General features: G+C 36.7%; 1 protein-coding gene across 1 annotated transcript in view; it reads right to left on the bottom strand.

Moving 5' to 3' along the window:
* Positions 1-25,419, bottom strand: part of LOC125674082 (uncharacterized) — a 28,976-nt gene continuing 3,557 nt past the window's right edge. The window contains exons 2-5 of the mRNA XM_056159595.1: positions 24,837-25,032; positions 9,530-9,725; positions 1,865-3,309; positions 1-1,272 (exon numbers count right to left, since the gene is read on the bottom strand). Of these exons, the coding sequence (XP_056015570.1) occupies positions 701-1,272; positions 1,865-3,308 (2,016 nt within the window). The 5' untranslated portion in view covers position 3,309; positions 9,530-9,725; positions 24,837-25,032 and the 3' untranslated portion in view covers positions 1-700. The remainder of the gene's footprint in view (positions 1,273-1,864; positions 3,310-9,529; positions 9,726-24,836; positions 25,033-25,419) is intronic.

Raw genomic sequence — 25,419 nt, 5'->3', positions numbered from 1 at the left:
TATGTATAAAATCTTTTAATTTGATCTATATTTTTATACACTGTAAATACTCATTCCGTCCAGAAGACACGAGCAACATCTATAGAATGATTTTACACAGGTATGCTTGATGATCGTTATAAAGCGTCATATCAGTCAAATAATTCTGATTTAATGGAATTGAAGGAGTCCGAGATTTCCAACAAGTATCGTGCATATTACTCTCTTCGCTGTGGATAATTTTCATGTTTAAAACTTTATTCTCTGGCAGTAATTACCATGAGACGATGTCACAGGAACGTTCAAGTATACAGAGTACTTACGAGAGATATTAATTACATCATGGTGGTACATTGAAATAAATTGTTACTTTTCGATGAAGATATAAATGATCAATTAACTCAAGATGGCTTGTCCTGGATTCAGCTCAAATTGAACACAAAATACACATAAATCTTCAGTAAGAGATACGCCTTCAGCTACATACCCCGTTTGTGAATTTGACATCTGAGTTGCACAGAGAGGAGACAGTGTGCTTTGTTTCATCTCTAAGGAACACACTTTAATTAAAAAAAAACAAAAAAACAAAACCCACAAAAACAAAAACAGAACGAGATCGCGTACGTGTATCAACACAATCCGTAATGGTAGTTTGTTGTGTTAAATGTCTACAGATCAACGAGGTCCCAAATCAGGAAGGGGCCACAATCAGGCACTAAATCTATGTTCCGTGAAACTGACGACTAATGTACTGTATTCTAGCTTCTGTTGCTTTCTGTATTGTATGGGATGGTCTCTGTCTGAGTGATTCTTGATAAGACTGTAATGCCCCGTGTAAGTCCCCCACAACGTGTTGACAGATCCCCAGTATCTGCCACGAGAGGTCTCTAATGTGTAAAGGTACATATCTGCCATCATCAGAGATCAGCAGGGTCTGTAGATCCGTGAGTGACTGTAGATACTGGGATATGTTACTCAGTCTGTAGTTACACAACACAGACAACATGTCAGTCAACACAAAAGGTGAAATTATTAAAACCAATGTACCATTTTGTTTACTGACTTCTTGTTCTAGAATTAATTCTTTAATGATATGGAGACCATTGTCTAATCTGACGTCATCTACCCAGGCTGTTTTCATTTTTCTAGACAGAGACAGCCTGCCTACAGCTTCATTATCTACTACACCTCTATACATGATGTAGGGCTGTGATAGTCTTTGTTTTGTGAGATAAGTAACATGAAGTGCGTCATTATATCTACCCATTCTATAGTAATACAGAGCTAGATACAGTGACCCATTCTATAGTAATACAGAGCTAGATACAGTGACCCATTCTATAGTAATACAGAGCTAGATACAGTGACCCATTCTATAGTAATACAGAGCTAGATACAGTGACCCATTCTATAGTAATACAGAGCTAGATACAGTGACCCATTCTATAGTAATACAGAGCTAGATACAGTGACCCATTCTATAGTAATACAGAGCTAGATACAGTGACCCATTCTATAGTAATACAGAGCTAGATACAGTGACCCATTCTATAGTAATACAGAGCTAGATACAGTGACCCATTCTATAGTAATACAGAGCTAGATACAGTGACCCATTCTATAGTAATACAGAGCTAGATACAGTGACCCATTCTATAGTAATACAGAGCTAGATACAGTGACCCATTCTATAGTAATACAGAGCTAGATACAGTGACCCATTCTATAGTAATACAGAGCTAGATACAGTGACCCATTCTATAGTAATACAGAGCTAGATACAGTGACCCATTCTATAGTAATACAGAGCTAGATACAGTGACCCATTCTATAGTAATACAGAGCTAGATACAGTGACCCATTCTATAGTAATACAGAGCTAGATACAGTGACTGGGTTACACTACCTACACGTGCTGCCAGTCTCAACATATTACACACCGTCTTGTCTAATATGTACACTTGTCTATGTGTGCAGCATGAAGCATTGTTTAACATAACAAAGGCCGTCTGAGTGAGAACCTCTGCTGTAGCATGCTGTAATGATAATGTTTGGTATGGTGAGAAAGATAACCGTGATAATTTATCTATTGATTTCAGCAGCAGAAGACAGTGAGTGAACTCTTTCTCGTGAAAGGAGAGTGGAAATATTTCTTTTTTGAGAACACGGTCTACATCCTCGACAGCGTTATAATGTCCTTCAGCAGAGTGTAAAACAAAGGACGGACTAATGAGGGCTGGTAGTAGGATCGATCTGAGAGTTTTACTGTGTAGCAGACAGGACACGCCCATTCTGTAATACCGATTAAGTTGTTCCAGTAAAGATGTACGGGCATGACCTACAACTTTGTTTAGGAACATATTGTTCTGTGGAATGAAAAAGTTCGGGAACTCACCACGATAAACACATTGAATGAGATACTTGAAACACGTCCAGAAACAGTTCAGTAAATCTCGGGGACACCATCTGATGCAGTCCGCCTGTATAATCCAGAACATTGTAGTTTTCATGAAATACGAACACAGTGGTTCCTTTAGAACCTCCTTTTGAAATATTTTCAGAAGTCCGTAACATAAAAATTGAGTGTGATTCATAGCGTAAACTAATTTTTGTTCAGCTTGAGAAAACGACAATCTCCATTCTAATTCGTTTTCACTAGAAATTGTTTTACTTGCTATAGGCACACAGTGACAACCATGCTTTAAAATATCTGCAAGGACATGAACTGGTGGCCAATTATTTCTGAGACTTCTGTCAACCCAGGGTTGTGCTATTACAGGCCAATGTATACTGGCAAAACAATAAGCGTGATCAATTTCAGTGGATTGAAAAGTAGTAGTAGCACAAGGACCATGAGGAGTAAACGTTAAATGACGTAAAGCATTATTAATGAAATCGACCGACTGCTGTTGGAACTGTGAACTTGATATATAAACTCTGTCATTGAGTAGGACGAGAGATGAACTGATGTTGGGATTTGAGGTTGGTGTTAGAAGCTGCAATCTGACAAATCCAGGAGGTGTATCCGTACTGTCCATTAGGATAATGGTATTTCCTGATGCAGTATAAAACGAGGACTGAGATATATCGGATATCAGTTTGTAATGACAGCCCCAGAGCATGCGGTCCAAGTCAGATGATTCAAACCTGAACCCCTCCCTATAACTACCACTCATCATCAGTCTCTCTCCTCTGTATATCTGTAGAGGTGTCTCTATCATTTCCTTCATGTCCAACACGTCCCTTCTGATGGTCACTTCTGTCGGTGTCCCTATCTTCCGACATAGACCCACATAGAGGACTTCTGACACACGGGGAATGTGATCCATTCTGTAAGTAGGGATACATGTAATCTTTTTATACATTTTAGGCACGTATCAACTAGAGGGAAGACCCCCCCCCCCCCCCCCCTCGTGTTTTTTGACAACGTACATTTCCGAGTTATTTTTAAATGCTACATGTTAAAACGTTATTTTGACATTCAAAGTTAAATGAATTGGCTGATTGCGGCCGGCTCCCTTAAAACAATAGTGAAGGGTAGTACAAACTTGAACCGATGAAGTGAAAATGCTCAACTAACGTTCAAATGTTTAAAACAATGCATTTCAAAGAAAATTTTCCGTCTGACTGTTCCCTTTGAAATATGATACTACATCCCGTGCCTGAGTTCCTTATATTTAGTATTGTGTAAAATCAATTTTGTTATACATATAGTAGTGCTGAGTAAGATGCAGGTATTATTATTCAATAAAATAGTACTTACAATGTTATAAGTCATATATCACGATGTTTTAAAGCCTGATAATAATGGCTGAATAATGAATGGCTGAAAATTTTCGGAACTTAAAATAGATGTAAGGAAATACCCGTGACATTGTACTTTCCATTTAAAAGATAAACACACCGGTCGTTGGACTCGTACCTGTATCTATGTATATAGTCGTCAAATTTTCTGAACTATAAATAGGTTTAAAATACCGTGATTTATGCTAGGTAAATATACACCGATAATTCGACTCGTTCGTGTGTTTATGTATACAGACAGGTAGAATGAGGGGGGGGGGGGGGGTGGCAGGGCGTACCAGCCGTTCTCCCCCACTTTTTGACCATAGCTCATTATTTGTTATTATCATAAGCATATAAAGATATATTGGATGACTGGCCACAGCTATCAATAAAATTAGTAGTGAATGAAATATGATGTCACACCCCGTACCTGAATTCCATATATTTAGCATTGCATAAATTGAGAAAAATATGTTAAATCACGTGATAAATACTGTTATGCCCTCTGGGCCCAAAATTGGAATAAACTTATCTTATCTTATCTTATCATACTATATATCTATCTACAATGTCGAGTGCTAGAATCAAAATCAATTCTGTTATACATATAGTAGTACCGAGTGTGATGCAGATATCATTATTCAATGAAATAATACTTACAATGGTATAAGTCATCTATCACAATGTTTTAAAATAACTGTATACAATTTCAATCACCTGGTAATAATGGTTGAAAATTTTCGGAATTAAAAATAGATTTAAGGAAATACCCGTGAGTTTGTGCATTCAATTTAACAGATAACTTCGCTGATAATTCGCCTCGTACGTGTATCTATGGATACAACAGGCACGTAGAATTAGGGAGTTCCACCCGTATACCCACTTTACTGACAAGGGTCCGTCTTTGTTATTTCGATATGCAATTAATGATAGAGTGGATGAATGGCCCCAATTACTAGTAGTGATGAATGACAAAAACAATTACTAGTAGTGATGAATGACAAAAACAATTACTAGTAGTGATGAATGACAAAAACAATTACTAGTAGTGATGAATGACAAAAACAATTACTAGTAGTGATGAATCAATTACTAGTAGTGATGAATGACAAAAACAATTACTAGTAGTGATGAATGACAAAAACAATTACTAGTAGTGATGAATCAATTACTAGTAGTGATGAATGACAAAAACAATTACTAGTAGTGATGAATGACAAAAACAATTACTAGTAGTGATGAATGACAAAAACAATTACTAGTAGTGATGAATGACAAAAACAATTACTAGTAGTGATGAATGACAAAAACAATTACTAGTAGTGATGAATGACAAAAACGATTACTAGTAGTGATGAATGACAAAAACAATTACTAGTAGTGATGAATGACAAAAACGATTACTAGTAGTGATGAATGACAAAAACAATTACTAGTAGTGATGAATGACAAAAACGATTACTAGTAGTGATGAATGACAAAAACGTTTGCTAAACTTCGTCACTCAAACAATGACATATTATGCAACGAATTGTCTTTTTCATTCGGGTACGTCAAACAATTTGAATGTAAAAGTAAAAGAATTATGAATATATCTTTACTGAGCTGATAGACATACAGGAAACATTTCTAACTGCTTGCAATTTAGAGCCTTGTAGATATCAATGACGTCGGAATATAAGTGAAGAGGTATGGTGGGGATGTACATAAAAATAAAACCTTACTTCATATAAACATTTGAAGATCATCTTTAAAAAAAAAGATATCATATTCCCCCTTAACTTCTAACTTCGCTCATAGCGTATCCGAAGAAATCGATTTACTCGTGTCTGGTATTCAAGTAATTAGGACCCCCCCCCCCCCATTCCAAATTAAACCACATGCTTTATATGTAATTACACCATAATGTTTTACGTGTAACTTTTGTTTCAGGATATTTTCTGATTTTGCATGAGAAAACTGACACCTGTCATCTTCTACCGACAGCTGCGAATCTGGTAACTCCCTATCGACAATTGCGAATCTGGTAACCCTTACCGACAGCTGCGAATCTGGTAACTCCCTACCGACAGCTGCGAAACTTGCTACCCCTACCGACACTTGCAAATTTGGCTGCCCATACCGACAATTGCGAATCTGGTAACTCCGTACCGACAATTGCGAATCTGGTAACCCCTACCGACAGCTGCGAATCTGGCTGCCCCTACCGACAATTGGAAATATGGTAACCGCTACCGACAATTGCAAATTTGGCTGCCCCTACCGATAATTGGAAATCTGGTAACCCCTACCGACAAATGCAAATTTGGCTGCCCCTACGGACAATTGCGAAGCTGGTAACCCCTACGGACAATTGCGAATCTGGGGCGCGTTTTACAAAAGAACTTAACGACTTACGACCAACTTTACATACTGGAATTTTCCAGTTTATTGTTAGATCATGCTCTCCAAAAGCATTTATTTTTAAATTGTTGAAAATTAAGCCTCAGAAAAGTTTTACTTTATTCATTTAACGTAATAACTGTGTAATAGAATTTAAGACTTGCGACTTTGTCGTAAGATGTTTTGTGAAACGGGCCCCTGGCTCCCCTACAGACAATTGCGAAATTGGCTGCCCCTACCAACAATTGCAAAATTGGCTAACCTCTACCCATTGAAAAAAGATCTTAAGTGATACATACCAGATATATCTATAATGTCAAAATTGATACATTTTCAGAGTGCTAGAATGGTATGTTCTACACCTACTGGTAGTTAACTAAATATACTGCAGATATGAATTATTCAATAAAATGCATACCTACAGTGGCATGTATGGAGCGCCAAATTAACATAAACTCAAATAATTGAAGATATCTTCAATTCTTGAAGATATCATCAATTCAATTATTGCTCTCTTTAATTGAATTAATGCGCGCATTAAATCAATTATTGCTCTCATCAAATGAATTAATGCGCGCTTCAATTCGATTACTGCTTTCATCAATTGAATTAATGCGCGAATCAATTGAATTAATGAGAGCAATAATTGATTTAATGTGCGCATTAATTCAATTATTGCTCTCTTCAATTCAATTGATGCGCGCATTAATTCAATTAATGAGAGCAATAATAGATTTGATGTGCGCATTAATTCAATTATTCCTCTCTTCAATTCATTTGATGAGAGCATCAATTTAGTAGAAATATTGCTCGCAATAATTAATTTAGAGCTCGGTATAAATAATTTGATGATCTCTTTAATTCACTTGAAGATATCTTTAAATCATTTACAATGCTTTTGTATAAGGAATTAATGCGCGCATCAATTCTTTTAAAGAGAGCAACAATTCAATTAAAGATATCATTAATTCAATGGTGGATATGCTGAATTGAAGATATCTTTAATTATATAGTTGGTCTCTCTAAAAGAATTATTGCTCTCTTCAAATGAATTAAATATATCATTAATTCAATTGAAGAGAGCAATAATTGAATTAATGCGCTCATTAAATCAATTATTGCTCTCATCAAATAAATTAATGCCCGCATCAATTCAATTATTGCTCTCATCAATTGATTTAATGCGCGCATTATATCAATTATTGCTCTCTTCAATTGAATTGTAGCGCGCATCAATTCAATTGTTGATATCATTAATTCATTTGAAGAGATCACTAATTCAATTAAAGCGAGCATCAATTCAGCTGAAGAATTAATGCTATCATCAATTCAATTAATGCCCGCAATAATTCAGAATTGAAGATATCATTAATTATTTGAAGATATCTTTAATTCAATCGTTGCGCGCATCAAATGAATTGATGATATCTTCAAATAATTGAAGATATCTTCAATTATTTGAGTTTATGTTAATTTTGCGCTCCATAGGTATGAGGTATATCATGTTGTCTGAAAATCACTGTAAAACAAAAATTTCCTTCCCATGGTAAAAATGACTGAAAATTTTCAGAACCACAAATAGATGCAAGGAAATAGACTGAAATTCTTGTTCCTTCTTCCTTTCATTTATAGTCACCACTTCCTTTATAGAATTTGGAAATAAATTATAAACTTGACTTGTTGATTCAAAACAAGAAAGAAGAGCGGGGATTGGGACTCCGAACCGCCCCCCCCCCCCCCCCCCCACCCCATCCCCCTAAATATGCCACTGATAGAGAAGATTTTCGTATACACACAATGTTAAACAACGAATTCAGTTGATGCAATTCATGAAGGAGTGTTCAGTTTTATATTGTTTTAACCTGGAAGAGTGGCTCTTGTGAATTGAATTATATAATGAATTTCCCGAGATTTTTCGTAATAGATACCTATTTACTTGTACGTGTATCATTTTATCTATGTATACAGACACGTAGAGTAAAGGGTGAGGGCGGGCGGGCGCTGGGGGTGCCTGCCGTTCCCCCACTTTTTGATCATGATCATTAGTTCTTATTTTCATAAACATTTAAAGACATACTGGACGACTGATCCCAACTATTACCAATAATAGCAGTGAATGAGAATAATGTTTTATACACTTGAAAATTATGAATTGAGATTATTTAGCGAAGAATGGGCGTTTTCATCCCTTTTATTTTGCATCTAAAGAAAAGCATCTTTTAATTTCACCTCTTAAAAAAAGGACTTCGTATCTGTTCTAGATAGTATATGTTTAGTAATAAGTCCTGCTATACCAGGAAATTTACGTTGGTTTATTTCATTATGCAACGAATAACCATTTTCATCCGTGTATGCCAAATAATTCCAATGTTATTGATTACAATTGTTTTGATTGGACAAAACTAAAGCTGAACAAGAGTTTATACATCAATAAATCCAAAAACGCGATGTATTCATACACACCTGAATACAAATAACATAGTGCGGGGAAACTATTCAAATTTTTGCATTTGTTAATAAAGTGAATGAATTGGAATTATAAGAATCAAACATTCTTTTTGAAGAATTTATCGATGTGTAAACTTCGGACATTTTACTCACAAACTTAACATAAAAGTGCTTCGCACTTTTATTCAGTTTGTGAGTAAAATGTCCGGAGTTTACACATCGATAAATTCTTCAAAAAGAATGTTTAATCCAATAATAATTTGGAATTCGTTTGTAAATGTAGAATTAGGAAATTGAATCAACTGCATTTTAGACTGAAATTCTTGTTCCTTTTTCCTTTCATTTATAGTTAGCACATCCTTTATAGAATTTGATTTTTTTGGGGTCATAAACTTGACTTGTTGATTAAAAAGAGAAAAAGAAGAGCTGGGGTTGGGGCTCCAACCCCCCCCCCCACAATACGCCCCCTCCCTCCCACAATACGCCCCCTCCCTCCCACAATACGCCCCCTCCCTCCCACAATACGCCCCTCCCTCCCACAATACGCCCCCTCCCACAATACGCCCCCTCCCTCCCACAATACGCCCCCTCCCACAATACGCCCCCTCCCTCCCACAATACGCCCCCTCCCACAATACGCCCCCTCCCCCTCCCCACCCCCTAAATCCGCCACTGATAGAGAAGTTTTACACATACATTTATTGATAAATAATCACAGGGGCATCTTATATATGTGTGATAGAGAACAGAGCGGATAAGATGCCCCTGTGAAATAATTCAAGAAAAGTATGTTGGATTAAGTGATACATACCAGATATATCGAGAATGTCAAACCGGATACATTTTCAGAGTGCTAGAATGATATGTTCTACACCTACTGGTAGTTAACTAAATATACTGCAGCTATTAATTATTCAATAAAATGCATACTTACAGTGTTATGAGTTATATCAAGCTGTCTGAAAATCACAGTGTAACATCTTCATTCACATGATAAAAATGACTGAAAATTTTCAGAACTACAAATACATGGAAGGAAATACCCAGCAAGGCGTTGTACTTTCGATTTAAAAGATAACATTACAGCAAGCATTCGACTCATGAATACGTACTGTCGTAAATTGTCGGAGCTACAAATAGATTTTAGGAAATACTCGTGACTTTATGCCAGACATTCAGTTCAATTCTATTTATTCTCTTATTATATACTTTCAATTTCATCTCTTCTTTTTTCTTTAAAAGTTTGCGGGCATATATCACACGATATATGCCCGGAAACATTCCGGCCCGCAAACATTACGTCACAATCAAATTTCTACGCCGTTATTTTTCAAATTTTTCGTGTTTTTCATCTTTTACTCAGTTAAACCGATAAAGTTATTGTTAAAAATAAAATTATTGTTAGTTTCTAAATGAAATTGAAAGTATATAATAAAAAGGTTATAGACTTTGTATGGGAAATATGACGACCTCGTTTTTTGTCGCGAACGGACCTCGCAAGCTCGGTCCATCTACGCGCCAAAAAACTCGGTCGTCATATTTTCCCATACAAAGTCTATAACCTATAAATATTGCACTAAACAACATTGACAGAGGCGGATCTAGACTTTACTGTGTAGATATCATGCTGCACTAAACAACATAGACAGTGTCGGATCTAGGCTTTACTGTGTATGTTTGTGTCTGTGTTTGGGGAGGAGGGCATGGGAGGGGGGGGTTGCCATTCCCATTAGTGGTCCAGAGGGCCTCCCCCGGGAATTTTAAAAAATTTAATTGAAATGATGTATTTTAGACTGAAATTCTTGTTCCTTCTTCCTTTCATTTATAGTTAGCACACCCTTTATAGAATTTGATTTTTTTCCATAAACTTGACTTGTTGATTAAAAAGAGAACAAGAAGAGCAGGGGTTGGGACTCCGAACCCCCTCCCACAATACGCCTCCTCCCTCCCACAATACGCCCCCCTCCCTCGCCCCCGTAAATCCGCCACTGATAGAGAGAATTCAGTTGATGCAATGCATGAGAGAGTGTGCAGTTTATATTATTTTAACCTGGAAGAGTAACTCTCCTGTGAATTATATTTATGAATTTGGTAATATTACGCATGCTGGATACCTTTTTACGTGTACATTGTATCCATGTATATGTACAGGTAGAGTAAGGGGGCGGGGCTGGGGGGTGGGGATATGGGGGGTGCCTGTCTTTTTTCCCTACTGTTTGACCATGATCATTATTTGTTATTTTCATAAGCATAAGATGTAAAACGTATACGGTACCAATTTTCATGCACCAGATGCGCATTTCGACATATAATGTCTCTTCAGTGATGCTCAAACCGAAATTTTTGGAAATTCAAAATAACAATAAACTTGTAGGGGCTAACAGGAAAACTAGAGTGCCAAAAAAAAAAAAAAACCCGAGCCAAATTCGTCTAAGGATAAGAGCTATGCATGAGGGAGATAATCCTTAATTTTGAAATGAATTTCTAAATTTTATAATTAAATCTAAGATATATTGGATGACTGACCAACTATCAATAAAAATAGTAGTGAATGAGAATAATGTTTACTAAGTTTAAAAATTATGAATTGAAATCATTGAGCGAAGACTGAGATCCCGCGTCCCCATTGTTTTGCATATAAAGGATTTTTGACAAGCCTACTTTCAATTTCAGTCCCTTTAAAACGATACCACGTGTCTGGTATAGACAGTATATGTTTAGTACTGCTATACCATGATATATCTGTTATTTGAGGAATTCAATTATCATCTAGTATCATGACAACATCTTTCCTTGGGGACCCGGCTTAGAATAGGTCCTCAGTACCCCTCCCCCAGGATCCGGCTTAGAATAGATCCTCAGTACCCCTCCCCCAGGATCCGGCTTAGAATAGATCCTCAATACCCCTTGCTTGTCGTAAGAGGTAACTAAACATACAAACACTCAATCTTAGCAATGTCGCTCGAATCATTTCATATTAGGTAAGGAATTTCCATTTTCATTTGGGCATGTCAATCAATTTGAAAGCCGTTTGTGAATGTAAAATTAAAGAATTCAATTCACTCGCAATGATTAAAGATATCTCTTTGAAAGTGATGAAAAGGTGAAAATAAAGAACAGTGATCAATATCATAACTCCCATAAAGGTGAAGATAACGAACAGTGATCAATTTCATAACTCCTATAAAGGTGAAGATAACGAACAGTGATCAATCTCATAACTCCTATAAAGGTGAAGATAACGAACAGTGATCAATCTCATAAATCCTATAAAGGTGAAGATAACGAACAGTAATCAATCTCATAACTCCTATAAGCAATACAAAATAGATAGTTGGACAGACACGGACCCCTGGACACATCAGAGGTGGGGTCAGATATTTAGAAGGAGCAAGCATTTCCTGTCGACCGGTCACACCCGCCGTGAGCCCTATATCTTGATCAGGTAAATGGAGTAATCCGTTGTCAAAATCAGAATACAAAATTGAGAGTTTTGTTTCTGACTTTCAATTTTGTATTCTGTATGTTATTTATGAGACTGATGTGCATCTTCATTTTTTCATAAAAATCAAAAGATATTTTTTATCTATATACTGTGTGTCAATCTACTATCTAAAATTTAAACAATATATCAAGTAACTTGAATTTTTATATGGTGACAAAGGACATGTTTTTAAATATCAGTCCTGATGTAGTGCTGATTTAAATCTTGTGTGTTTCTACTTTGGGAAAGGTGATTCGAATCAGCATAATGACCAACGAGTCTGTTTTGGTTTGAAACTATAAGAATGTTAAAATTATAAAATCTAATGGTGTTTACATATAAACTTTAAATATATAAGCTTGGTCTAGAATGTTTCCTCGGATAGTATTTTCCGACGAGACTGGTTTAAAATCTTCCCCAGGAAAACTGTTAGATTTTTCTCTATTAACCCACTGCCAATTTCTCCCACGAAAAGCAGCCAAATATAGTCGGCACCGCCCCTCCCCCGAATCTTACAAATGTATCCGGTTTAGGTTCAATTATCAGAATTCTAATTTGTTTGCTAATGGAATTACCAATGTGCCTATTCTTGGTAAATGGAAAAGATCATAATTGGACGATGTTACAATGTTTGTTAAAAGTGTATGATTACGTCAAAGTTAAATTATCATAGTTCAAGACCAATTTCAAAACAATTACATATTGCATTTTAGTCAAAATGTTAGAGCGAGATTAATATAAGCCTTTTGACTTGTTTCTCAATCTATTTCATGTATAAGACATTGTTTGTAAACATTATCGAATTATTTACGAATAAATATTGTTTAAACTAATTAAAATCTTTGTCTTCTCGCAAAGAATTCGAATACATCTGCTTATAGGAGTTATGAGATTGATCACTGTTCGTTCTCTTCACCTTGCATGTAAATGATATGATTAAAATTGGATGGATGTTCCGCAGACCTAGATCCCACACAATAAAACGGTTGTTGTAGATGCCGGACACAATAAAACGGTTGTTGTAGATCCCACACAATAAAACGGTTGTTGTAGATGCCGGACACAATAAAACGGTTGTTGTAGATGCCGCACACAATAAAACGGTTGTTGTAGATGCCGCACACAATAAAACGGTTGTTGTAGATGCCGCACACAATAAAACGGTTGTTGTAGATGCCGCACACAATAAAACGGTTGTTGTAGATGTTTGGTTGCGCGAGAGCCTTTTTTATTTCCCCGTCATTCAAGAAAAAGACTGTGAAAATTACAAAGTGGCTAATCTCATAGATCAGACCAGGGACGGATCCAGGAATTCTGGTTAGGGGGCGTGGAATTTTTTCCAAAGGAAATTTTAGTGATTTTAAGAGTAAAATTTACCCATATAATTAACCTTCATAGGTGACGTTACATCCCCTCTTACAAACATAAACACACCTTTATCGTGTTGATAATTGAGGCAAAATTATCATCAGTAAATTTCTTTCTAGTCAAACTTATTTTCTCGTCATTGAGCTGTGATTTAAGTCCATCTATTTATATTTCTTGGATTTGAATTCCCCTACAATGTTGCGCCTCTTGCCTCAACAGATGTTTCTCGTTTCTGAAATAAGTAGATTTAAAAAAAATATATAATAGCCAATAAAAAATTAATGCATGATTTTGGGGAGGGAGGGGGCTGCAAAAAATTAAACCAAGGAATATAGATATAAACAATTCTTAAGAAACGCATACTAGTATTTCTAGTCAAAAAAATATTCAACTTGGAATCTCTATACAGTTATTCATTTATGTGTGTAAAATATCAGAGCAAGATATAATGCTTATTTATACATATATCCCCAGAGTACCCAAACTCCGTCACACAATATCAGTAAGCGAGAAACACGCTGCCATACTCTCTGGGTTATGTTTTGCTTTGTTTCTCGTTTGCTACACTTAGTAATGAACTTGAACATTGTTTTAAGTACAGTACTATTAACAAAAAGTTCACTTATTGGGCTGATATAACACCACTAAGTAGAACATGTATCACATTCGTGTGTCTTGCGTCCAACTAACCCAACTTCGTCACCTGGGCCCTCTACAATATAGCAACATTTCTTTTGTCCCTGTTTCTCAAACTTGTAAACAGAGAAAACAATTTTTAAGATTTGAAAACGTATGAATTTGTATTTTAAGAAAAGTATCAACAACAGAAATAAATAACGTTAATATAACGTATTTTTATTTACATGTAAAATGTCGCGCTAACATTATCTCCGACGTGTAGTGCATCAGGGCAAATCTAGACGAAATTTTAAATCTTTGAGCCTCATTATTAGATATGGTATTATATCATCTTTAACCCTTGGCATAGACCTTCATAAAAGTGGCTGTCAGGTGTAAATAAGCATGTTGTCGCTGTGACGCAGGAATCGATGTGATAGCGCATGAAAGGGAAAGTGCTTACTGATTTCACATAAAATATGATAGATATAATAGATTACATATTAATTTATTGTTATTTGTTTTTGACATATCCTTGAATTGACTGTTAGGCCAATGATCTATCGGCATTTCATTGTAGGTTTTCAGTATGGAAAAAAAATGACGTCACAATCACATTCGCTTACAAACTGCGCAGGGTTTCCCGAAAGTGACAGAGTTAGGGACTTTATTTATTTTGACATTCACCTTTTATAATCAATTATTATAGATATGATTTGATTTTCCCTCTTTTTATAGTACGCACTAATTTTTAACCTAAAATTTGAAAATTTTAAGGGGGAGGGGGGGGGTTCCACCCCCACGCCCCTCTAAATCCGCCAGTACAGACAAATAATACAAAATTGAGAGTATGGAAACACGTATCCCTGGAAACATCACAGTTAAGATCAGGTGTGTAGACGGAATACATATTCCATGACTGTTGCAGTAATTGGTTACCCCCGCCTTGAACCCTCTATCTTAAACAGATTAATGGAGCAATCAGTAGTTAAAATCGGTATGCGCAGAAAGACCTATCAGTTGATATAAGAAATGTCAAACAACATTCAACATTAAAAATACATTTGTTCTAGTAATAATTTGTAACACAAGTCTACTGAGGCTGTGGCGGATCCAGACAATTTTCAAAGGGGTTGGGTGGGAGCAACGCTTAGCAGCAGCTGTTCAGCCCAAGGACGGGGGTGGGATGTGTGTGAAAAGCAACAAATGGCAAAAATGAACATTTGTTAAAAATGTATAACCGCGCGGTGTGGGGGTGGGGTTGGGTGGGGGGAGGGTGGGGGGTGTATCCAATACCCCCTCCAGATCCTCCACGGTAACGTGAGAATATTAACGAACATCTGAAATACTTTTAAAAGGAAAAATGACATTTTGTTCAAAGCCATTCTACCCGTATCACAAACTGTGGGTTGGAAAGACAAACTATCAATATCAAAATTTGTTGAACGCATTTTTTCCGAGTTGTAATCACTCGAGAGTTGCTTAATTGATATTGATACACAGTACATTTCTGTCTTCTGACGTGTCGAGTTACTTAACTGATATTGACACACAGTACATTTCTGTCTTCTGACGTGTCGAGTTACTTAACTGATATTGACACACAGTACATTTCTGTCTTCTGACGTGTCGAGTTACTTAACTGATATTGACACACAGTACATTTCTGTCTTCTGACGTGTCAAATGCCAAAGTGTGCCCTTTATTATTATAATCAAGTGTTTTACAGAAATCGAAGCTTGTAACACTTATAACAGAGATAAATATGCATTCCCTTAAACCTAGATATTTCTGTTTTACCATAAGCTATATTACATCATTCGCTCTTTTTGATGTATGTCTGTCTGTGTACTGTCTGTCTGTCTGTCAATCTACTGTCTGTGTACTGTCTGTCTGTGTACTGTCTGTCTGTATATTGTCTGTCTGTGTACTGTCTGTCTGTGTACTGTCTGTATGTCTGTGTACTGTTTGTCTGTGTACTGTTTGTCTGTGTACTGTTTGTCTGTCTGTGTACTGTCTGTCTGTGTACTGTAAGTCTGTCTGTCTGTGTACTGTCTGTCTGTCTGTATGTCTCTCTGTGTACTGTCTGTCTGTTTGTGTACTGTCTGTCTGTATGTATGTCTCTCTGTGTAATGTCTGTCTGTCTATGTACTGTATGTCTGTCTGTCTGTCTGTGTACTGTCTGTCTGTCTGTGTACTGTCTGTCTGTGTACTGTATGTCTGTCTGTCTGCCTGTGTACTGTCTGTCTGTCTGTGTACTGTATGTCTGTCTGTGCACTGTCTGTCTGTGTACTGTCTGTCTTTGTCTGTGTACTGTCTGTCTGTCTGGGTACTGTCTGTCTTTCTGTGTACTGTCGTGTCCAGTACATTGGATGATATTGTCCATATATAATCAGTGGCGAATCCAGGATTTGTAAAAAGGGATCTAATAGGATGGGGTTTAGGGGATCCAAGGTTTAGGGCTTTTCTCGATTTGTTTATCTTTATGCAGTTGTTTGCATGTATAATTTCAAATACTTTCTCTGTTTTTCTACTAATATTTATTGTTCAATTTTTGGTTACAGAATAATGGATCACCCCTCTAAATCCGCCACTGATAATTCCATTGCATGCTAAAACTGGTTGACTATCACAAGTTTGATGGAAATCCGAAAATTTCCCGTCCTGCTATAACAATACCTTGGAGACTTTTCTCCCCATTGCAAAAACTCTTTCTTACTACTTTAGCGAGTTTGGGGATCCGGGTTAGAGTAGGTCTCCAGTACCCCTTGCTTGTCGTAAGAGGTGAATAAATGGGGGCGATCCTTCGGAAGAGACCACAAAAGTCGAGGTCCCTTATCAAAGCAGGTGTAGCACGATAAAGATCCCCCTGCTCATTGGTCATAAGCGCCGAGCATAGGCCTAAATTTGCAGCCCTTCACCGGCATTGGTGACGTCTCCATATGAATGAAATATTCTCGAGAGGGTTGGCGTCAATCCCTCACTGTATGAGGTCTTGTGGCACAATGTTTTGGACGCCTCCAAGGATTAACTCATTTATGTATATATTGTATGTATGTATGTTCCATGTACTCTATAACTTGTATTTGTACTTTCACTACATGTATTTTTCTAGTCAGTCTTAAAAGGGGATCACACTTTACTTGACACCTATGTATATGTTTCAGCAGGTATTGTTTATTCAGGTGATCCCCCTTAATGGTTATTGTTATATATTTTACTTAACAATTTACATTATTTCATTCAATAAATGACATATTCGACAAAACTGCAGTACAGTGTTTGGTTATTTGTTACTGCTTGGACGGTTTCTTCTCATAGAAGGAAACACTATTATCAACAGATAATTCAATTTATGCCACTTTGAGAAATTTGTAACTTTTTACACCGTCGGATAGTAACGGATTTTTGAGTCAATCAAATTCTTTGTTTAGATAGCGTCCTTTTTATCAACGTTTATCTTTGTATGTCTTCTCACCTATTATTTGTACAAGATGGTGAGTATCAATAATTTCAACGAATACGTGAGGGAGATGGGGTAGGCTGTTCCTGTTGTGAGTTATTTTCCGTCGGTCCTGGAAGGTTTACATCTCCACTTAGGGTGAGGTTTGGGTTGTTACTGTCTTTCAATCTCTTAATCGATATTTTCCTTTTCCTGTAGACTGGTTTCATTTGACTTCTGTCTTTCGACGTTCGGATAGTTTTGAACACGCTTGATCACTGTTTTGTGTGTTCGAAATGATATCTAGTTCCGGAACTTTGTCGCAGGAATTTGTAGTCTGATTTTTTTAACTCATCCTCCAGACTGAACTCAATCCTTTCGGTAAACGGTACCAAAAGTATTGAGGGAAGATTTTTACACAACTTTACATCTTGGTCTAACCAGGTGTTTGTATCAATTATGACGTCATGTTTTCTAGGCAATGTATTTTATGTGTAAAGGATTGGTTGAATGATTGATTGATTGTTTTCCGCCACACTCAATTTTTTTCCAGTTATCTGGTGGTGCAATGTACAAGATACAATGTACCTGAGAAGAGACCACCGACCTTCCAAAAGTAAACTGGGAAACTTTCTCACTTACTGGCGCGAGCGGGATTCGAACCCGCCCCGAGAAAGGTGAGAGGCCGTGAGATTGTGAGCGCGATGTTCTAACCACGCGGCCACAGAGGCCCTCAGTAAAGGATTGAAAGTTCACATTAACAATTTGGAGTGTTGTGTTTGGATTTATAGTTTGTGTCTTCTTTATAAGTGTTGAGACATCCAGACATTTTCTTCGGTGTAACACAGTAGGTAGTTGTGCGTGAGATCACCTCGGTTTGCTTTTGTTTGTGGATTTGATCCGGTTTTAGTGGTGGTTTTGATTTTACCTGTCCATAGTAGATTTATGTTTGTCAAGTTGCGAGCGAGGCCAGGGCAGGGATATAAGTCATGAACAGTAGTGTTGTAGTTTGGTGTATAAAAGATCTTGTGTTGGGGTCATTCAGTGCTTCATAGCTTGCTGCATGAATGTCTTGACAGCGGTCATTTTTACCATTGATCACATAATTCAAAAATAAAACCTTTGTTTTTGGTTTTCCAGTCCACTGTTTTCTCTCAAGTACCACATTTCTGTTGATTCAGGGCCTTGGTTGATTTCAGTTTCATTTGATACTGTCAGTGAGATGAGTTCTAAAACACACTGGCGTCTTTGGATAATATTACATCTGCTTGGGTATGTTAGAGATGACAATACACTGTGGAAAATTGCAACCAAGTGATGTTTGTTTGTCGTTACGTTACTTTATATTTGATTCAAATTGTGGCTTTGAGATCATGATATTTGGGGACTTAACGAACACTAAAGAATGCCATAACTCCCAGAAAGAATATCAAATCATGACGAGGACAAACACTAAAGAATGCCATAACTCCCAGAAAGAATATCAAATCATGACCAGGACAAACACTAAAGAATGCCATAACTCCCAGAAAGAATATCAAATCATGACCAGGACAAACACTAAAGAATGCCATAACTCCCAGAAAGAATATCAAATCATGACCAGGACAAACACTAAAGAATGCCATAACTCCAAGAAAGAATAGCAAATCATGACCAGGACAAACACTAAAGAATGCCATAACTCCCAGAAAGAATATCAAATCATGACCAGGACAAACACTAAAGAATGCCATAACTCCCAGAAAGAATATCAAATCATGACCAGGACAAACACAAACCCTGGCACACCAATGGTAGGATCGGGTGTTTAGGAGGAGTATGCATCCCCTGTTGACTGGGTACACTCGCCGTGAGCTGATACGACAAATCGTATGTAAAATTATATTCCATTATCATCTGCATGAAAGGTGAAGATAACGAACAGTGATCAATCTTATAACTCCTATAAAAGACACCACAGAGTCGTTCACTTCTGCTTGATTCTTAGATATTTTATTGAAAGTAGATGTTAACGGCAAACTAACAACTCAACCAAATGACAAACGGGATTATTTCAGCTTCTCCATCGTCAACTTCTCATATTTATGTAGCAATATTCCATTATCACCTGCATATGGTGTTTACATCTCTCAGCTGATTCGATACGCAAGAGCTTGTTCTGCTTGTGGTTAGTTTTTAATTCGAAGCAGGCTACTGACAAACAAGTTGATGGTGCAGGGGTTCCAACAGTCTCGTTTAAAATCAGCATTACGCAAATTATATGGTCGCTATAACGATCTAGTTTTCCAATACAACCTATCATTGGGTGGTGATATAGGGCTCACGGTGGGTGTGATCGATCGAGAGGGGATGCTTACTCCTCCTGGGCACCCGATCCCACCTATGTATTATCTAGGAGTCCGTGTTTGCCCTACTATCTATTTTGTATTGCTTATAGGAATTATGAGATTGATCGCTGTTAGTTACCTTCACCTTTCATGAGTAGAAACAATCTCTTGCTGAGGCCTTCAACTTAAGATTTAGATATATCAAAGAAGTTTTATCCAATTATAATGTTCATTTATATGTTGATTCGATATATCCCAGTGAAGTAGAAATAAACGAAATGAAAGACAAAACAGTATTTCACATCTTCATATTTGACTATTTTATTGAACATTTAAAGATAACCCGACATCTCAACGTTATGACAAACGGGATGAGTTCTGGTTTCCATTAACATCTATGTTCAATAAAATATCCAGGTATATACAAAGTGTGATGAATAAAGATCATGATATTTTATTATTTATGATGCAGTGTGGCTGCTGTATTATAACATATTTCGTCGGATTTCGAATTCAGAGACGTGCGCAGGGTAATTAAGAGCGCTCACAATGTTTTTGGAATAAGTCTGTTATGGGTCAGAATAAACTAAAGACCAGCAAAAATCAATCACAAACAATTCATCAATTGGAGAATTTATTTTACAATTATTTACAGGGAAATATATCAATGAAATATTACTAACTTGTAGTCCTTATCACAGTTCACAGAACATTATCCGAAGTTTGCTTACGGTCGAGCAGGAATATTACATGTACATCATCGTTTTTATTGAACTCTGACAAACATCGTTCTAACAATAGACAACCTAAAATCTTATTTTGAAGCAAGTACAAATATATTAAACAAACATTTGGAGCTAAAACATGTTGCACAATGAGAAATAGTTGCTTTTGTGATTTTTCTAATTTACCGATTGTGGACGTCTACCTTTACAATTTAGATTGATAACAATTCAACACTAATCGGAAATCAAAATTCTTAAAATTAGAAATTGATGTTAAAGCATATTATAGAAAAATGAACAAATGTAATGCGTTAAAATCTAATGTAATACCAGCAACATGTACAAATACAAAGATATGGGGTACAAGATACAGGGTTTTATCAGCGTGACAGTAGTTACTGATAAACCCATTGTCAAAAGCTGGTCAAACTACCTCTGGTGTGTTTGACATTGTAATCAACATTCAGCGATTTTCCAGAAACCATCATGAAAATCTTTTTTTTAACATTGTTTGAAATTGTTGTCAACACTCACCGATTTCCCACAAACCATTATGATCCTTTTCTTTAACATCGTATGTTCCACGAACTTGTCCCCATATGGACGTTGTCATATACATGAAATAGCATGGCCTCTTCAAAGGAGACATTAGATACTTTTTCTGTCCATTGATTTCAAACTGAAGTATTTTCCATTGCCCCTTTTTATCCGGTGTCCCCTTCACACCAGCACAGAAACCCCAGGGGCTGTTTCTCATGTAAACGTAATATTCCCTCCATTTCCGAGATCGGATGTAGAAGATGTTGTCCGATTCCCTATTCAAGACTGATTCGAACTGAAAGTGGCTGGCTAGCGTGTCTTCTTTGCATCCACAGACACACCCACCAACGTCCCACCCCATATCTATACGCCAGTGTGGCCATGCCGTGGGACGGATGAAATAATGACAATCTTTACTGAGTTCCGTCTCTGCTAACGATACTGGCAATTGCATACCATTGGCTTTTAAAAAATACACCCATTGCTTATTCTCGCTGGGATGAAATAGTGTCAAAAACACTGCCCTCTCATATCTCGGGATTGTGATCAATTCGATGACATCATGGTGGAAATCCTCATTCGTTTTGATCATTAGATAGATTGATTTAGCGCTTGCCTGTCCAAATTCGCTCCGTTTCTTTAAACAATAAAGTTGCCACAAAACTACTGAGCGCAATAACGCTAGACGAGCATAAATATTTATGTAAGTTATTGCAAGGTATGCAGATTCAAAATCAGTTTGGGGAAGAAGATTTTCAATTTTTGCCTTTATATTTCCCAAAAATTCTGCACACTTTTCATAAGGTACTCTGTTCTGCAAATTTTCTATTTCAGATGCAGAAGCATTTTCATCTACTCCATTCAAATACGCATGTGCTGTCTTCAACAAATTCTCCAGACCTCCTGCATGAGCATGGGTCTCTGGATCTCGCGAATGGTATTGTTTCTTGTCGGGAGATGACGAATGATATGTAAAAGTTCCCAGTGATTGCCGGAAGGCTATACTAAAATTCTGAAAAATTAGACACAGTACATGAAATGTGACAGGGAATGCTTCTGTCAATGATTGCGTTAATATGGCGATGTTATCCGTAGCACTCGTGATGTAGTGCATCTTGGTGAAAATTTCCTCATCTGAGGGCGTTAATTCCAAACAATCAATAATTTTCCCAAGTTCATCGGGTATTTTGGCTCGTTTTCTTTCATCTATTAACGATCCGAATATAATGTTTAATTCATCACCCAAGCTTTTCGTGTGCTCTTCACTCAGTTCAAAAGTCTTCAATTTTCCTTTTATAGATTCAATAAATGATGGCAGATCCATTTCCATTTCCAACCGTGTACAGCTAAAAGTAGAACTGCGAAGTCTTTTTAAACGTGAAAACACTTGCATTCAATTCTTGAAGATATCATCAATTCAATTATTGCTCTCTTTAATTGAATTAATGCGCGCATAAAATCAATGATTGCTCTCATCAAATGAATTAATGCGCGCTTCAATTCAATTACTGCTTTCATCAATTGAATTAATGCGCGAATCAATTGAATTAATGAGAGCAGTAATTGATTTAATTCCCACAATACACCCCCTCCACACCCCCTAAATCCGCCACTGATAGAGAAGTTTTACACATACATTTATTGATAAATAATCACAGGGGCATCTTATCCACTCTGTTCTCTATCACACATATATAAATTTATATATGTGTGATAGAGAACAGAGCGGATAAGATGCCCCTGTGAAATAATTCAAGAAAAGTATGTTGGATTAAGTGATACATACCAGATATATCGAGAATGTCAAACCGGATACATTTTCAGAGTGCTAGAATGATATGTTCTACACCTACTGGTAGTTAACTAAATATACTGCAGCTATAGGCCTTTCCGAAGACGTGAGTTATCTCTCTTTGTATTCTTACATTTAGTGTGAATATGACAACTTCCGGGTAGTAACACAGTCAGACTGCGCATATATTATATGTATAGTTATATAAGTATGGGCGCTGTTCAAAATCGAGAACAGTTGAAATAATTTGTACGAGAGAGTAAGAAAATGTTAATGAAAAAAAAAAAAAAGAATTTCTTGATCGAGTCGGGTGTGATTTTCGGGGGTAGGGGGGATTTTAAAAATTAAATTGGAAATCACCCAGACATTCATTTGTTTACATATGTCTCCAATAACGACTGACATAATTATTTTGTAGGCAATTTTAATTTTTATTATAGATATTTAAAACCTCGAGTGTCTGTGGTGCAAAGATCTTGCATAACACCCCCCCCCCCTCTTTTCAAAATAAAAAAAATCAATTAAATTAGGAAATCAACGCTCTCATTGTTTTATCAGTGCTAAAATTATTCCACCTCCACCAATCGACTCTTTCAAAAATAAACCAGACTGCAATCATTGGGTAACTTTCTCCAAAGTACCTGGACATGCAAAACATTTTGTACACTGCAGCATGAAGCTAGGATTGTTAATATCAACTGATATGTTTAAAATGCATTAAAATAGGTAACTAAATAATATTTTTCATTAATTTTGTTCAATATTGCTAGACTGATATGGATTATTTTCCATAGACCTGTGTGATCCCGAGGAGGGGGGGGGGTGTATTCTCAAATGTACTCTCTGGGGGGGGGGTGTAGGTAAATTTACCCCCCCCCCAATAGAATGCTTTTGATGTCTCTGTATTTTCCCTCTTTTATTCGTTTTATCCCCCTTGAAATCTACTTGATTATGTATAGGCACATATCGTGTCATAACAGAAATTGCAATGACAGATTTAAACACCCCCTTTCGCCACAAATTTACAAAATAATTTGAGTAAAACTCCAAATATTTTACTCAAAATGGTTGTATTTACAGGTACATACTCTTGCCGACTATAAATTCAGGGCGTTCAATTATACGTTATTTAATTTTCAAAGCATTGCATGTGTAAATGTCAGTTTAAAGATGGGTTGTGACGACGAATTTCTTTATGGTTATACTTGTATTTGAAACTGTATAAAATTTGTGGGCAGACAGCTGGAAATCTGTCAGTGGCCTCTGTTTCATTTACAAGTACAGCCTGGGTTAAATTTTACTCACCAATCGAAGGAGATGGACATTTTCAGAATCTAGAGATGTCAGTTCGACATACCTAGACGTACATCGTGGCATAACTTTCATCGCTGAATGTACTACATTGATATTGAACTTCTGATATTTAATTATAAATCTAACTGTATTAAAACACGGGCTAAAGATCCTGAGAATATGTAAGGAATATATGATATATACTAATTTCAGTTATAAAACACGTGAAATCCTGGAAAATGGGGGAGGGGTGTAGTTAGAATAATCTAACTGTGTCTCGGTCTCGGGACAGGCCTGTCGTAGGAAATTACATCAGTACATCCTATCAGGGAGGGGGGTGTCCTCCTCAACTTATACAACATTAATTTTCTATTATTTTTACATGCAAAGTTGGTTATTTTCACGTGTATGAAGTAAACCTATGCATTGAGATTTTTTATTAACGTTAACATATTTGTTGGCGTGATTACTGTAAAATTATACAGCAATATATTCGTAGCCTTCTGCACTGTTGATAATGACGCTTCTCGAATATACTACCCGGAAGTCTTAACCTACTGATACGCAAGCGCACTATGTTCCGGATCAAGGAAAGATAACTCATGTTTTCGGATTGGCCTATTAATTATTCAATAAAATGCATACTTACTGTGTTATGAGTTATATCATGCTGTCTGAAAATCACAGTGTAACATCTTCATTCACATGATAAAAATGACTGAAAATTTTCAGGACTACAAATACATGGAAGGAAATACCCAGCAAGGCGTTGTACTTTCGATTTAAAAGATAACATTACAGCAAGCATTCGACTCATGAATACGTACTGTCGTAAATTGTCGGAGCTACAAATAGATTTAAAGAAATACTCGTGACTATATGACAGATAAATACACCGATCATTCAATTCAATTCTATTTATTCTCATATTGCACTAAACAACATTGACAGAGGCGGATCTAGACTTTACTGTGTAGATATCATGCTGCACTAAACAACATAGACAGTGGCGGATCTAGGATTTACTGTGTATGTTTGTGTCTGTGTGTGGGGAGGAGAGCATGGGAGGGGGTCGCCATTCCCAGTAGAGGTCCAGAGGGCCTCCCCCGGGAATTTTAAAAAGATTGATTTAATTAAAATGATGTATTTTAGACTGAAATTCTTGTTCCTTCTTCCTTTCATTTACAGTCAGCACATCCTTTATAGAATTTGATTTTTTGGGGGGTCATAAA

The sequence above is a fragment of the Ostrea edulis genome, chromosome 3 (genome assembly GCF_947568905.1).
Source record: "Ostrea edulis chromosome 3, xbOstEdul1.1, whole genome shotgun sequence".
In the NCBI taxonomy this organism is placed as follows: Eukaryota; Metazoa; Mollusca; class Bivalvia; order Ostreida; family Ostreidae; genus Ostrea; species Ostrea edulis.
Note: the sequence above shows the minus strand (reverse complement) of the source record. Positions and strands in the feature narration are given on the sequence as shown.